This window comes from Medicago sativa, chromosome 3, assembly GCF_051527215.1.
Source record: "Medicago sativa cultivar Bolivia chromosome 3, Bolivia_mono, whole genome shotgun sequence".
Taxonomy (NCBI): domain Eukaryota; kingdom Viridiplantae; phylum Streptophyta; class Magnoliopsida; order Fabales; family Fabaceae; genus Medicago; species Medicago sativa.
Genome location: NC_140751.1, coordinates 93,219,127 through 93,234,523, shown reverse-complemented (window position 1 = coordinate 93,234,523; position 15,397 = coordinate 93,219,127). Strand labels below are relative to the sequence as shown.

Sequence of the window (15,397 nt, the reverse complement as noted above, 5' to 3'; positions counted from 1 at the left end):
CTCTATTGAGTTAAATTGAAATTATTTATTAACCATTTAAGTTCAATTATTTATTTTTGTAGTGTGTATTTTGGTAGCTTTTTTTGGTAAATCATTATAAGCATTTAATAATTTTCGCTTTAAATTGTGAAAAGAAATGCTTTATATTTTCCATACGACACAATATTTTCATATCTATTTTTTTTATCCGAAAACATGTCTTTCAAAATTATTGTGATTTATTTTTCATTAATCTTAATTTAGATGCTCAAAAAATTAAATGATAATAATTATTTTATAATTAATATTACTATCAAGAAATCAAATGAACATGTACCTACTTATGTATAATCAATATAATGATATTACTTTAAAAGAAAACTATAAATAAAATAAAGTATGCATTATATGTTTATTTGAATTCATAAATTTAATTAACTAAATTTAGAAAGTTTAACCAATCATTTTGTCATATAATATTGTATTAGTTTAGGGCAAACCAGTTCTACAATATAGTTTTAAAATTTATTCTTTTATTGAATATTTGGTAATTATATGTATTTTACATTATTTGGTTTGAGTTTGACCATGTAAAATTTACATTGAATGGTATATAAATCTAAATTGACACAGGCACTACTATAATAAACTAGAAATCATGGAAACTTGGGATTCCATGGCTTTAGTTTAGTGCTCATGGGTTCACAATGAACTAACAAAAATGGACCTGGTCATCGCATAGGCCTGGGAAAGAAGTTCCAGCTGATTTTTCATAAGAATTCCATCCACCAAAATTATGATTTTCAATAAATCAATCTAACAACAAAAAAGGCCGTTACCTGTATTAGAAAAATATCATCATTATGAAGTTGCATGCCCAATTGCACATAAAGAACCGGGCATTAGTATGCAACAAATGAGCACGCAATTATATATATGCTTTATTTGGTAAAAGAAAAAAATTACAAAGACATTTCCGTAAGAAAATAACGATTGAATCAAAGGAATTACTCTAAATCAAGTACAAGTACTAAAATTATGATTATGTATAGAGCCTATAATGAACTTACCTATATTCTTTTAAGAGCTTCACAGCCTACACCAATCCCATATCCAATACCAAGGTGATTGAGCTCAAAAGCCATAGCTCTTTCAAGTATCAAATGCAGAAGGGGGTATGACTTCCAGAAATTCCAAGAATTAAAATCCTCCTGCAATCATTGTTCAGCAATATTAAGGGCAAAAATTAATGTGTTACATACTTACATTAGAAACAAATCCTTAGAGTATCAAACCTGCATTCAAAGCATGATAATTAAAGTCATGCAAATATCAATATGTAGAAGCAGGAAAGAGGAAACTAACCTCTAAGCATGCAATTTTGAGTTCGTGAGAAACCCTCGGAATAACTGAAAATGGAGAGGAAAAAAGTGTCGAAAATATTATAAAGGGAGACCAGAACATTATAAGAAAAGAAAATTGCTATTGACACACTGCATAAGGCTGTGTCACACATGTAAAATACGCTCGGCAGTTAACTGCCGAATTATGAAACCGGCTGCAGTTAACTACCGAGGAAAACTTCGGCAGTTAACTACCGAGGAAAATTGAAAACTCCGGCAGTTAACTGCCGAGGAATCCTCAAACCCCCTTTTTATTTTTTATTTTTTACAAAAGCCATTAATTCTTTTTATTCTTTAAACCTAAATTTTCCTTAATTAAATTTAATTCTTTAATCCTTTTAAGGAATTAAACATAATTCTTTTCATGATTTCATTCATGTGATTTTGTTGCCATAAATGAAGAAATATGGATTTTGTTGCCATTAAATACACGATTCTTTTTATAAAGTTGTTGATTTCATTCATATGATTTTGTTGATTTCATTCATATGATTTTGTTGCCAAAAAGGCAAATGTTAACTTGTGCCCTCAAGGGCACATGTTAAGGAACTTATTAAAGAAATATACGCATAAAAAGTCGTGCATTCAACTTCTTAAAACTTGATATATTATGTTTTCCAATGCAAAGTTGCCCTTTTTAGGTTGCTTAACATGTGCCCTTAGGGCACAAGTTAACATGACCCATAAAAAAATATGAGATCCTAGAATTACTACATATTCAATCACGTTTATTAATTAAAAAAATGTTTTTTTTTTTAAGAATAGAAAAGTGGTTTTATTTGTACAAAAAAAAGTATTATTGATAGAATAATTACAAATATAATTATTTGAAAGAGAGATGAATAATATCTGAAATATTATAATTTGTGAACAACAAAAAAATATCTTAAATATTATAATTAATTACTAATAATTACAAATATAATCATTCTATCATTTGTAACGTTTTTTGTTGTTGCATTTTTTTTATTGAATTATCATTTTAGGTCCATTAACTACCGATTGCAGATATTATTTGCAGATATTATTCATCTCTCATATTTCTTCATTTATGACAACAAAATCACATGAATGAAATCATAAAAAAAATTGTGTTTAATTCCTTCACCAAATCAATGAAAACTAAGTGTAAGTCTTTTTTATCCGTCCTATATCGCTCCATCACGCGTCGAAGTAAGTAGATCGCTTCCATAGTCGACCTCCCGGGCATAAAACCAAATTGGTTATACGTAACGTGAGTCTCTTTTCTTAGTCTTTTTAAGTCCTGCTGCAGTATATATCAAAAATAAAAAATAAATATGAAAACTGATTACTAATTTTATAGATCACCTGTTTGAGATTCAATAGGAATGTTCATTCTTATATTAAATTAAATCGCTTATTACTAATAGAATGATTTAGTTGTACTTGGTCATGCTTTTATATATTATAGTCATACTTATTAAGTAATTTAACAAGACGCCTTAAAATTGAACAACACTCCTCATCTTTTTCCAACACATGCCTATTGGAGATAGATCATACTGCTTATAGTCTAGATTCTTGATTATTGTTGTTGAATGATTTCAGATTAATTCTTGATCCTAAAGTAGATGAAGGATAAGCACGGATTTTATTTTTTTATAATTAGTTGCTATAGGTGTTATGCAGACCAACTGGCAAAGAGAATAAATAAAGACAGCATTGTTTATACTTAAACAACATACTAATATAAAAAGGTAAATGTTAACGAGTGCCCCAACTGGCAAAGAGAATAAATAAAGACAGCATTGTTTATACTTAAACAACATACTAATATAAAAAGGTAAATGTTAACGAGTGCCCCTGGGACACTCTTTAAGACCTATAAGTAGTAAGTATTTTTAAAAATGCATGTAATCATTGTCTTGGAAATCGAAATATTTGACATTTTTAAAGAATAATTGCTTATTTTGGAATTCTTAAAGAGTGCACCGGGGGCACTCGTTAACAATACCCATATAAAAAAAACTAAAAATACTCAACGCACAACAAGATTGAACTAAAGGTAAGACTCAATGCACAACAGCGCACATGTGGTTTAATCTATTTATTAATTTGTTTTTTAAGAAAAAAAAAATTCTTCCACTAGTAATATTTTTTTAAGGACTTCCACTAGTAATATCGTAACCTTTAATAAGGGATCTCGTTGGTAGTAAACCCATAATACTTGGATGAGATGATAATACATTTCCTTCGGTTAAATAAGAGGTTTGGAGTTTGAATCCAACCTAAACACACAACAATGTTAAATCTTTTTAGGGAGAACTTTGTCATCTTTTGTGGTGTTACCCGTCTAGGAAAAAAAAGTTCAATTGTAGGTATAGAAAAAAGGGTAATAAATAGTTTAATTAATGTTAAAAATAAGGGGGATAAAGTATTTGAGGGTGTAAATTTTTTTATTTGGGTTCAATTGCCGCACTTGATAAGCTATATTTGTTCAATCAAGACCGAACACGACCCAAATTTCAAGTCGTATTTCAAATTTAAAAAGAAATTAAAATCTAGATTGAAATTTAGATCGCGGGTCTTAATCGAACGGACATAATTTGGTTGGGTGAGTGAAATCGTGACCCACACGTGGTAGTAAACACGGGCTATTCCCACAAAAGGGGAGGTAATTTTACAACTTTTATATTTAAACACCCTTAAATTTCATACACTTTTTTTTTTAAGAAAAATTCCATACACTTATTTAACACTTTATTCTCTTTTTATATCTCGATCTTCCTATCACACTAAAAATATATCACATCTTTCACACCATCCTATCTATATCTCTCTCAAGTATAGATGGGATTTAGATGTTTATCAATATACAATATATATCTCTTCCTATCATATTAACAACATATCATACTCCCTCCGTCCCGGAATAACTGACCTATTTTCTAAAAAAAAGTGTCCCAAAATAACTGACTCATTTCAATTTTCAATACAATTTTCATTATTCCCAATACAATATAACATTAAATAATACTACTTTTATCATTCCCAATACAATATATTCCACTTTCCCCTTTATTTATACACTTTTCTTAATCTGTGTGAAAAACCAAAGTAGGTCAATTAAACCGGGACGGAGGGAGTATCATTTTTCATAATTTTATGAGATGTGTACAGTCCTTAGTCAACACCTTTCTGAGTTTTCCACAAAGGATGGAAATTAATATCTATCGAATATATTCTATGTATTATTTTTACGAAGTAAAAAGAATGTGGTTGTAATAAAATGAACTGCACTAGCACTGATGCTTAAACAAAACAAGAAATTAAGCAAATGTGGCAATATAAATAGAACATCCAATCATTAAAACTAATCATGAACAAAACATAACATAAACTATAGTTAGTGACTGACTGACTGAGAGGAAATTTCAAATTTCTCAAAATTCAGGTATGCCGTTCATGGAGCACAAAGGGTTCAGTGATCATCATCATGGGAAACATGTGACAACTGTGGAGCACAAAATACCGACTCCATCACCATCATCACACGTTTCTCAGTTGAATGATCGTCATGGGAAGCACGTGATGACGGTGGAGCAATTCAAACTATGGTTGAAGAAAGAATTTGACACAAGCAATGATGGCAAAATCAGCAAAGAGGAACTGCGACATGCTGTGCGCCATACAAGAGGACTCTTTGCCTCTTGGGGTATATGTCCTGACTTTTACGCTGCAGACACCAATCATAACGGTTTCATTGATGACAATGAATTCAAAAACCTTGTTCACTTTGCAGACAAGCATTTCAATGTCAAAATCAAACAATCCTAGGTTTCGTTTCCTCGTACGTACGTACTCTTGTTGGACTTAGTATTTTAAAGTTTTACTTGTTTTGGATCACTAATAACTAGTAATAAAGATCTCATGCAAGTTTAACTCAAAATATATCTCATGCAACATGCAAGTATGCAACGGATGTGTGAAAAAATAAATTAAGAAAAATATGTGTTATGTGTAGTTTTTTCGCATGTGGAATAATTTTTGTTTGTGTAATTTTGTTTTGTATTAACCATCAAATTTTTAGCAGAAATTAGCGTAACTATTTTTTTTTCTATTAACACACCATGGTGCTCAAGACATACTCAAATAAACACATTCATAGTGACCAACACATACTCAAATAAATATATACATAGGGAGGAAAAAAAATGATGATCCGGATTCGAGAACCTGATATTCTACATAGAAGATCCTCAATGCAAAACCGCTAGGTTATACCAAGGGGAACATGAATTAACCATAATGATTTAAGTTCAGTTAAATAAAATGTTATCAATGATTATTTTAAGTAAGGGGTCAAAACATGTTTTCAATCAATTTGAGTTCAACTGATATTCGTTAATCATTTTAATTCAATTATGAATTTGATATATACTATCACCAATTTATTTATTGGGTGAAATTAATATAAATCTCACAATTTAGAAATAAGTCTCAGATAAAGGGGGAGGATATGAATTTCATCCAATAAATGAGTTAATGTTGTAAGAAAGGTTGAAAAGAAAGTGTTGCTAGCATTCGATCACATTATTCAATAAATCATTAATAACATTTACTTTGTACCATCCCTAAAAAAACATATACCCTGTACCAAAATAAAAAATTGCATTACAAAAAACTATTTATTATTTATGCCATAATATTTTCATATCTATTTTTTTTGTTCTGAAAATATGTCCATTTTAAAATTATTTTGTTTAACTTTACATTATGTATGATCAATATTAAAATAATACACTAACCAAAATAATTTATATAATATGCTTATTTGAATGCAATTAGTTTGATTAACTGAATTTAGAATATTTTCCCAATTATCTGGTCAACTAATATTACTCTAATAATTGTATTTGTTAATCATCCATAAAATGATTGGTTTTGACAAACAGAACTGAATATATTGATGATCTAAACTAACCAAACAGAACTATTTTAAATTCAATGTTAAAATAATTAGCTAACATCAAACAGAAATATTGATGACAACTAATATACTCCTTCAAAAAAAAAAACTAATATTATATAAAATAATTATCCATAAAATGATTGGGTTGACCTAAACTAATATAATACAGTTTTGTAATTTACTCTTATATTGAATTTGTTAATTATTTATATTTTATATAATTTTGTTTAAGACATGTAAAAATCGTATTACATTGAATGAAATATAAAAAAAAAATGAAATATAACTTTATAATTTGAAACAACTGTGCTATATGTCGCGATTTATAACATAAGCGAAGTTATCACGAACTATTTCCCACGTTAGATTATCATTTGACGGAAAAAAAAAAAGGATGGTGGGATTGAAAAGGGAGGTTCTACGGTAACTAGTACAACTGCTCAAGATAACTTCGCGTGAAATGTTTTCGCAATAAGAAGCATTCCTCAATTTGATATCAATACTAAAGAAAAAAATGAGAAATGCTAATGTGCGTAATATTTCTTTATGCTGGAAAAATGGAATCAAGCGGACTCATTCAAGTACACAAATATACATATACAATTATACATTCGAATGGAAAGGAGTGGGACTTAACTATGGACTAATCTACAATAATCAAGAAGACATGTAAACTTCTTGGGATTCCATATGGCTTTGGTGGTCATGGGCTCATATTAAACTAACAAAAATGGACCTGCTCATCTCTTAGCATCAAACAGGAGAAGTTCAAGCATGATTTTTCATAAAAGAATTCCCATCCACCAAATTATGATATGATTTTCGATAAATCATTCCACAACAGAAAAGGTTGTTCCCTGAATTAGCAAAATATCATCATTGTGAAGTTCCATGCACACTTGTAATACAGAACAGTGCCAAAATATGCACCACCATGACACGATCACACGGTTACTCTTTAATCAAAGGAACTACACTTGTTAAAAATAGATTAAAATATATCAAGTGTCTAAGAACTAAAAATATATGAATATGACTATGTGTATAGAGCTTATAATGAATTTACCTATATTCTTTTAAGAGCTGCACAGCCTGCACCTATCCATATCCAGGACCAAGGTTATTCAGGCCAAAAGTCATCAGGCTCTTTCAAATATCAAATGCAGAAGGGGGTAGCTTCCAGAAATTCCATGAATTAAAATCCTCCTGCAATCATTGTTCAGCAAGATTAAGGACAACAATGTGTTGGATTAGAAACATATCCTCATTGTATCAAACTTGCACTCAAAGCATGATAATGTAACTAGAAATTCAGAGTTTATATCACACAGGAGACAGATATAAAAAAAAAAAAAAAAAAATCTACCCCGGTACTCTCCCACGACCAGCATGCTATTTATTTTGAATATTAAATAATGGAAGGATCCCAGTTATGAATGAAAAAAATAAAGTTCGTTAATTAAACCTGCTCAGAAGTGCTTGTTGCGGGGAACATTCCATTCACGAGTGCATGCATAGAAGTATATGATTTTGTGTCAAGACTTCGGTTCACAACGATCTCTCCCTGCAAGCTTAACCATAAGAAAGGCCTGACAAACTTATATTCAAGGAAATTCTAGCTTTTTTTTTAAAAAAAAAAAAAGGATTTATTTACCCTGGGATTTATAATGAAGATTTTTCCCAACGGGATTCCAACCTTAAGGTAACTGATTTCATCAGTATCCCTATTTCCAAAACCAGCATAGAACGGATTGCAATCGGAAGGAAAAAGAGACTTGATACTCTGGACACAAGAAAATTCAAGATAAATTTAATACCATGATCATGCTGAAAATTGTTCAAACTTCTGGTATAAAAGAGTAGAATTATTCAAATTCAACTTATCAAATGTTAGATCAAGCTGTTTGTTTAGCTAAACAAGCTCGTTTTGAAGTTTTAAGTGTTTAACTGTTGTCCCACTTCCAAAATTATGTAGGCTCTGTAGGTTTACGTTTCACTTTTAATTTGTTTGGACAAAATTTTAAAACAGAATATACTGAAAAAAATCTCTATTCAACTTTCTATTGAAGTTGTTATGAGTAGTTTCTCAAAATAATCACATGCACTAGATGGTAGAGAAAGTAAAAAATCATTTCCTTGAAGCTTAAACAAATATTGAAGTTAACTTAGGGGATTGACTTGTGAATGGCTCATGTATGTAGCATTACTTGGAAAGGTATAATTTTATGTATACATATATCTGGAGAATTATAACTTATCCTTATATTATATATCTACCAGTTACATAAGTTCGATTTTGAAGAGTTATTTTAAATATTAACCAAGTGACCATCACTCACACATAAACAGAAAGGCATTCACCTGGAATCCGACCCCAGATGCTTAATTTTACTCTAACTCATTTACACCCGTAATTAAGGCAATATATCAACAAGTGGAAGCTGGAAACTGACCTCTAAGCATGCAATTTTGAATTCATGAGGAACCCTTCTAATGACTGAAAATATGAAGAAGAAAAAAGGTGTCATAGTCCAAGATTAATATTATAAAGTTAAGATCATAGCATTACATACTCAGCCATGATGAATATCATATCTCACTGATCCATCAATTAAATGGCCAATGAATCATGTAAGAAAAGTTCAAGATGTAGTATTAGATAGTTAGTATGCTATGCCAGTGCTCTACATATATTTATCACACCTCAAAATAGTAGTGTCTAATATAGAAGAAAGAGAACAGTAAATAGAAGCAGAAAACAAAGATAATAAGATTTATTGCCTTCACGGTATAGAGAGGGAAAAAGTCCATCGGGGGAAATAACAACAGGACCCTCTGGTAAAACTTTGCCATCCTGCAATGTAAAAAGATATATTAAATTGTAATTGTTTTCACGCTTTTACTCTCTCGCTCTGTAGCACATTGTTGATATTGAAAACAGAATGCGCATTTTATGCATCACCTGTTTAAGATTCAGTAGGAATTGTCGTGTAATATAGGCTTGAGAAATTGAACGAGCACTGAGAAAAAGCAGTTGGTAACCATTCTCCTGCAAATGAGAAATCGACAAGGAAATGACAATTAAAAATTTTCAACTGAGGTGAAAAAAAATCGTAAAACAATCACTATAGACGGGGTACAGTACAGGTGCAGTTTCCATGCTAAAACATCAAATAAAATTAATCATATTAAAATGATAAGAATTTAAAAGCCAGGTAAAAAATTTGTGGTTTTAACAGACACGGAAACCATCAATAGTGCAATAATGGGCTACACCAGATTAACCACATTACCCAAAAACTATCAATAGTGCAATAATGTATGATCAGTGCATTCAGGAATTAACCACATTATCACATTGGAGTAATCTCATAACATGTAAATACATGGACAACATAAGCAAACCTTGACTGCGGAGAATAAATGGGCAACACCAGTCTGTGACCAGTCAACACCAACCAAAGGCATGAACTGGCCAAGAACATCTGACCTGTAGGACATGAAACAAAAAAAATAAATTACAATTCCACACCAGAGTTAGAGACTTTTTAAAAATAACAACAGATGTATTGACAAAGGTATTACCATAAATACTACTACGGCTCATAATCTTTCTCATAAAACTATCACCATAATATTTGATCAAATTTGACTTAAAAGGTATATTGGTTATGGCGAAACTAATTATATCTGCCAACTTCACAATAATCATGATTATAACAGACTAAACAAGGATCCTCGTCTACTTGAAATTTTACATCCAATTGGTGGCATTGAACTGCACTTGCCCAACCTAAACTGTTACGCACTATTAATTACACAAATAATCTGAATCCTGACGCAAGTGAATGAAAAGAAAGGAAAATCATAATGTAGAAGTTTACTGTTACATAGCACAAGAGTATATTGAAGCTATATTTTATTTCATAGAGGCATGAGAATGACATATTTTGAACTGTAAGAAAAAAATCCATTCAGCAATGAAATTGCAGAGGACAATATTTTTAGTTAGACACCAAATATCTTCAGGTATTGTCGGTACCAAATTAACAATGAGAAAGAAAACAAATAATAAAAGAATGAATATTAACCAGCATATTGTCAGATCAAGTTATCTAACTTATTTAATTTTCCAGAAAGATAGATTCTCACTTTGTAATTGTTCCATCCACATCCGAGATCACGATACGATCATTCCATTTCCACAGATATATTTGAGCATCAACCTGTTGATCAAATCAAACGTAAAACATAAGAAATAATATTGGTTGAGAGAATAAAATTATAGAAACATACATAAAAGGGAAAGTAAACTTCAATTTCTAAAATTGTAGAAATTCATGATTACTGACCTGCTGTTTCCCCAGCATAGCTGTAGAAAAAGTGAAGGTTACAATGTTCCTCCCTTGCTTCAGATTCAACGATGCTATCTGTTCGGAAGTTGGAGTTAATTCCCTAACCTTCTTTTTCACTAAATTGGGTTTAGTATCATTTTTGTTCACATCTGTGCAAATCTTATTCTCTGGAGAATTGCCAAAAAGATCACTTTTGGCATCATTTGGAATAGGTGGCGAAGATTCTCTAGATCCTGATCTGCTCAAGGAGAAAGGCCAAATTCTCCAGTTTCCACCAGATGAAGAGTTGCTTGTTGATGTGCCACCTGCATGATTTTGTTTTCCAACTTGGTCAACAGCTATGACGCTGTTCAGTTTAAACATTCTTTTAATTTCAAAAGACACCACCATGTCTTAATCTAATATTTGTTGAATTCCAAAAAACACCATGCCTAGTTCCTAAATCTCATGAAAAATTTCAATAACAAGTACATTATACCCCCAGGCCTAAAGAAATGAATTTGTTATCAACCAGATTTTCTGCAATGAATGTCTTAAAGTAGAGTCAGCATGCATCCCTTCATACAGCAAGTGTTATGTAAATTGTTTGCATAAATGATAAATCAACAAAGCAACTACATAAGGCTGTATTTCCAGGAAGCATATTTCAAGGTACAAAAATGACAAATTCCTTCCATTTTGCTCTACCAAAATACTTGACACATGTCTCCGCAAACTAAAGCATGTAGTAGAATGTAAGTTGCATCCAAATCTTTAGTGAAACTTACAAACTTCTGCTATACAATGTATAACAATCATCTTTCCATAGAATACAGTATATACAGTGTACATCTTTCCATAGATTGTTACTAATTCAGTTGACAGAAAACAAAGGAGACATTACAATGGTAATTTATACCAGCTCTCTTACCAGGGGGGAGATTCAGCGTAGTATCTTTGAATTCTTCAGAATCTTGATAAGCTTTGGCACCTTCCTGCTCATGCAGTAACTGCTTTTCTTTGTACTCGTCTAAGTTTAAGCATTTCAGGTCATCTTTGCCAGGAAATGCCGAGTCCAGTGATTGACTTAAAGGAAAACGAACGTGTTGGCGCATACTGTTATTACCAGAAGAAATATTTGGCAAGGATCCTGTATGCTGCCCAACTTCCCCCGCAGCATCCTCATTTCTAGGGATAACTATGGGACACGATGTCACTCTTAAATTTTCAGTGCCATTCTCATAAGAAATATTATCTTCTTTATCTATATATTCAGGGGTTAATGATCCCTCGTATCGATCATTCATTCTGTTTTCGTCAAGGTCACTAAAAAGGAAATTCTCTTCGTCTGAACTCGAGGACGGTGATCTCCTTGATGTTTCACTAGGTAAACAATCACCAAGAGAGTGTGGTGGAGTTGATAATGTGCTAGAGACATCTTTATCCTTCGTGTTATTATCACATAATTCTCGGTCATCCTGGCAGTTGTAACTGGAAGCATTGGTAACACAATAGGACTCAGCTTTGTCACTTGAACAGTGACCTATATCCAAATTGTTAGTTTGAGATTTTGGAGATGTTGTTAGGTCCTCAACATCTTCCACATTGTACATACTAGGCTCAGAATCTATTTGCTGAACCTGAGAATGAAACTCAAAGACCTCCACTACATCAGCATTCTTAGTGATTCCCTTAGTTTCCGTACCCTGAAGGAGAATTTCAACATATGAGTGTTGGTATCAACCAAAACAGATTAGAGTTTTGCTGGATCAAAAGAATTCAGTATCATTTAATTTTTCTAAAACAAAAACATCAATTAAACTCCATGACCAAGGTTTTGAAAAAACTACTAGTGACACGATTCCTATGTCTCTCTATGGGGAATTAGTCACTTTAGTCCCTGAGTGGGAAAAGAGTAGTCACTTTAGTCCCTGAATGCAGAGAAATTGCAAAACAGTCCCTGAATGTAGACTTTGTTGGTCAATTTCAGGGACTAAAGTGACTAACAGAGTCTACATTCAGGGACTAAATTGACTAACGGAGTCTGCATTCAGGGACTAAATTGACTAACAGAGTCTACATTCAGGGACTATTTTGCAATTTATTTGCATTCAGGGACTAAAGTGACGACTCATTTCATATTCAGGGACTAAAGTGACTAATCTCCCGTCTCTCTATAGTCTATGACTGCATTTAGGCCCACGTCAAGCCCATTTGGCTGGCATTTTTCGCAATGTCAAAGATAGTTGTTTGATGGTGATTTAAAACTTTAAGACCTTGTTTGGACAAAACAACTTAATTAAGCGCCAACAACACAAGCACTTATCATTTAAGTGCTTATGTATAAGGTATTTCAATAACAATAGATAAAATAAAGTCAATCCATTTTAATACATGCTATAAGCTGTTTTCATAAGGCATCCTAAAGAACTTATGAAAATAAGCTGAAAAGGGAGTTACTTCGATAAGCTCTCCTAAACAGTCTTACGAGTGCTTATGCCATTAAATAATCTCAAATAAGTTGATCCAAACAGGTCTTAAGACTATGAATTTACCTGAGATACGAGTGAATGCAAGACTTGGTCATGGACATGAACCTCACCAGTTTCCCCATGAGCAAGATACATAACCTCATGAGTTTGCTCACTTGAGCAACAAACTATCTTCTTCACTTTAGAACCCTCTTCAACACCCTCTACCACAGAAACCTCTTCTACACTCAATTGCTGCTTTTGATCCTTTACAACACCAATAGAACCATCCTCATTCTCCACTACCACAGCATGATCACCATCTTGATTCGTAGACCACTTAATATCCAACAAATTCGCGGCAATCTCAGCACGTTCTTTATTCCCAACACCATCTTCAAATTCACCACTCACAGACCTTCTCCCAAACATAAGACCAAGTATTCGCGAACGCTTAGAACTAGTCCTCCCTACAATCTTCCCATCCTCGGAATCAAAATTACAACTCTTAGTCCTCAAAGATTGATGATCAATATCATCAACAGATTCTAACGGACCAATCAAAACTGCTTCATCAGCATCAACTTCTCTAAGAAAAAATGCTTCTCCTTTGTTATCAAGATACATTTGAAAATCAGCTTCAACATCATTAACATTGATTTGAACGATTTTTTCTTTGGATTTTAAAACACCTTGGAATTTACCAAACCGAACGTACCATGGTGATGATTTGAATGAACCGTCTTGTTGTTGAACGACGACGATATCGACGGCGCCACCGAATGGATGAAAGGGACCGGAAACGGTGTATACGCCTTGACTAATGTAGCTCCCTAATCTCCCCACCGCTTGCATCCTCTCTAATTAATTACTCTGTTTATTTATTTTCTTGGTAATAAATCAATCATAATTCATAATATAACTATATGTCTTAATTGGATTGGATCATGAAATGATGAATATTCCAATAATGTTGAGGCTATAAAGTAAATTAATTAGATTAGATCGTTGTTGTAAAATTTGAAATTAATTGAGGTGGTGGGAGGGAGACAGGGAGAGAAGTTCTTTCTTTGAGGTTGTGTTGTTCTTTCTGGGACGATGGAGAAGAACAAGAGTTACGTGGGTTTTCTTTTCTGTGGGATTTTGTCTCTTTTTGCACCGTTTGATCAATCTTTCTTCCCTTCTCCTTGCTTCACGCTTCTTCCTTCTTCCATTTTTCTAACAACAAGACATTCTCCTCCAAAATATTCTATTTTATTTTTTATTTTTGTCAAAAGCAAAAGTCTTTTTTTTTTTACAAGTGGCACAAAAGAAAAACTAAGGCTCTGCTTGGTAAAATTAGTTGATAGCTGATAAGCTAGCTGATAGCTTTTAGCTGATAAGCTAGCTGATAGCTTTTAGCTGATAAGTTAGTTGAAGTGTTTGGTAAAATTAACTGATAGCTTTTGCTTTGAATAATAAGGGTAAATATGGAAGAAAAAATGAGAAGTTAAAAGCTATAAGCTCAAAAGCTACTTGAAGTAGCTTCTGAAAAATAGCTTATAAGCTCCTGAAATAAGCTATAAGCCCGTTGTACCAAACAGAGCTAAAGTGTTACCAAACAGAGCTTTTTTTTATCAAATGAGCTTATAAGCTAAAAGCTAAGAGCTAAAAGCTCTTTTTTTGGGTTTACCAAACATAGCCTAAGAAGCTAAATGAGCATTCTTAGACATATAAATCAGGCAAATATCATAAAAAAAATGAGTCTCTAAAGGAGTACTCCATCCGTCTCTAAATAATAGTCGCTTAAGGTTTATGCACGATTATTAAGGAAATGATTAATTGTGTTGATTTTGATGGTAAAATTAGTGTCATTTACTAAAACACCCTTATTAATTGTAGTTAGTGGAGTAGTTAAGTTGGATGAAATTTAATAAATAAGGGTATAATAATGGAAAAAAATAATAAATGTTGCATTGGTATTCTAAAGTGACAATTATTTTGAGAAAAAGAAAAATGGGTAAAGAGACAATTATTGTGAGACGGAGGGAGTATGTGAAAGGGGACTACAAAAGAAGAAGATTTTAAGAATCTATAGAAAGATTAAAGTTTGTCTTAAAGTCAACATTTTTGTTGTCTTAACGCAAAGTATGAATAACTTCTCCGTGTCGATTCCTCTAAAGAAATTTTTTAATATGTGAATTAGAGAGGGAAATGTTCCTATTGACTTTTCACTTCTTAGTGACCATACCGACAAAAATCTTTGAGTCACTCTCTATATTAGATGAAATACACCTT

General features: G+C 32.1%; 2 protein-coding genes and 1 long non-coding RNA gene across 8 annotated transcripts; 1 reads left to right on the top strand and 2 right to left on the bottom strand.

Annotated features, from left to right (window-relative positions):
- Positions 1–482: 482 nt before the first annotated feature.
- On the bottom strand, positions 483–1,194 carry LOC146942071 (uncharacterized). Its single transcript, XR_015033543.1, has 2 exons — positions 1,050–1,194; positions 483–818 (listed from the first exon to the last, which is right to left on the bottom strand). It is a non-coding gene; the product is annotated as an uncharacterized LOC146942071 (long non-coding RNA).
- Positions 1,195–4,799: 3,605 nt separating this feature from the next.
- LOC146942070 (uncharacterized) lies at positions 4,800–5,180 on the top strand. The gene has a single exon (XM_085750006.1). The coding sequence runs from the start codon at positions 4,800–4,802 to the stop codon at positions 5,178–5,180; it is 381 nt and encodes a 126-aa protein (XP_085606132.1).
- Positions 5,181–6,830: 1,650 nt separating this feature from the next.
- On the bottom strand, positions 6,831–14,220 carry LOC146942069 (phosphatidate phosphatase PAH2-like). Of its 6 annotated transcripts, none has more exons than XM_085756031.1 (13): positions 13,839–14,220; positions 13,205–13,728; positions 11,581–12,355; positions 10,668–10,975; positions 10,468–10,541; positions 9,721–9,805; positions 9,278–9,364; positions 9,097–9,169; positions 8,769–8,812; positions 7,970–8,098; positions 7,781–7,879; positions 7,382–7,521; positions 6,831–7,286 (listed from the first exon to the last, which is right to left on the bottom strand). In XM_085756031.1, exons 2-12 carry the CDS (start codon positions 13,550–13,552, stop codon positions 7,465–7,467), a joined length of 2,079 nt encoding a protein of 692 aa, XP_085612157.1. In that variant the 5' UTR covers positions 13,553–13,728; positions 13,839–14,220; the 3' UTR covers positions 6,831–7,286; positions 7,382–7,464. The 6 variants fall into 6 exon arrangements, with proteins under 6 accessions (XP_085612157.1, XP_085612158.1, XP_085612159.1 ...); XM_085756032.1 differs by having other exon boundaries at positions 6,831–7,271; XM_085756033.1 differs by having other exon boundaries at positions 6,831–7,172.
- Between the last annotated feature and the right edge of the window lie 1,177 nt (positions 14,221–15,397).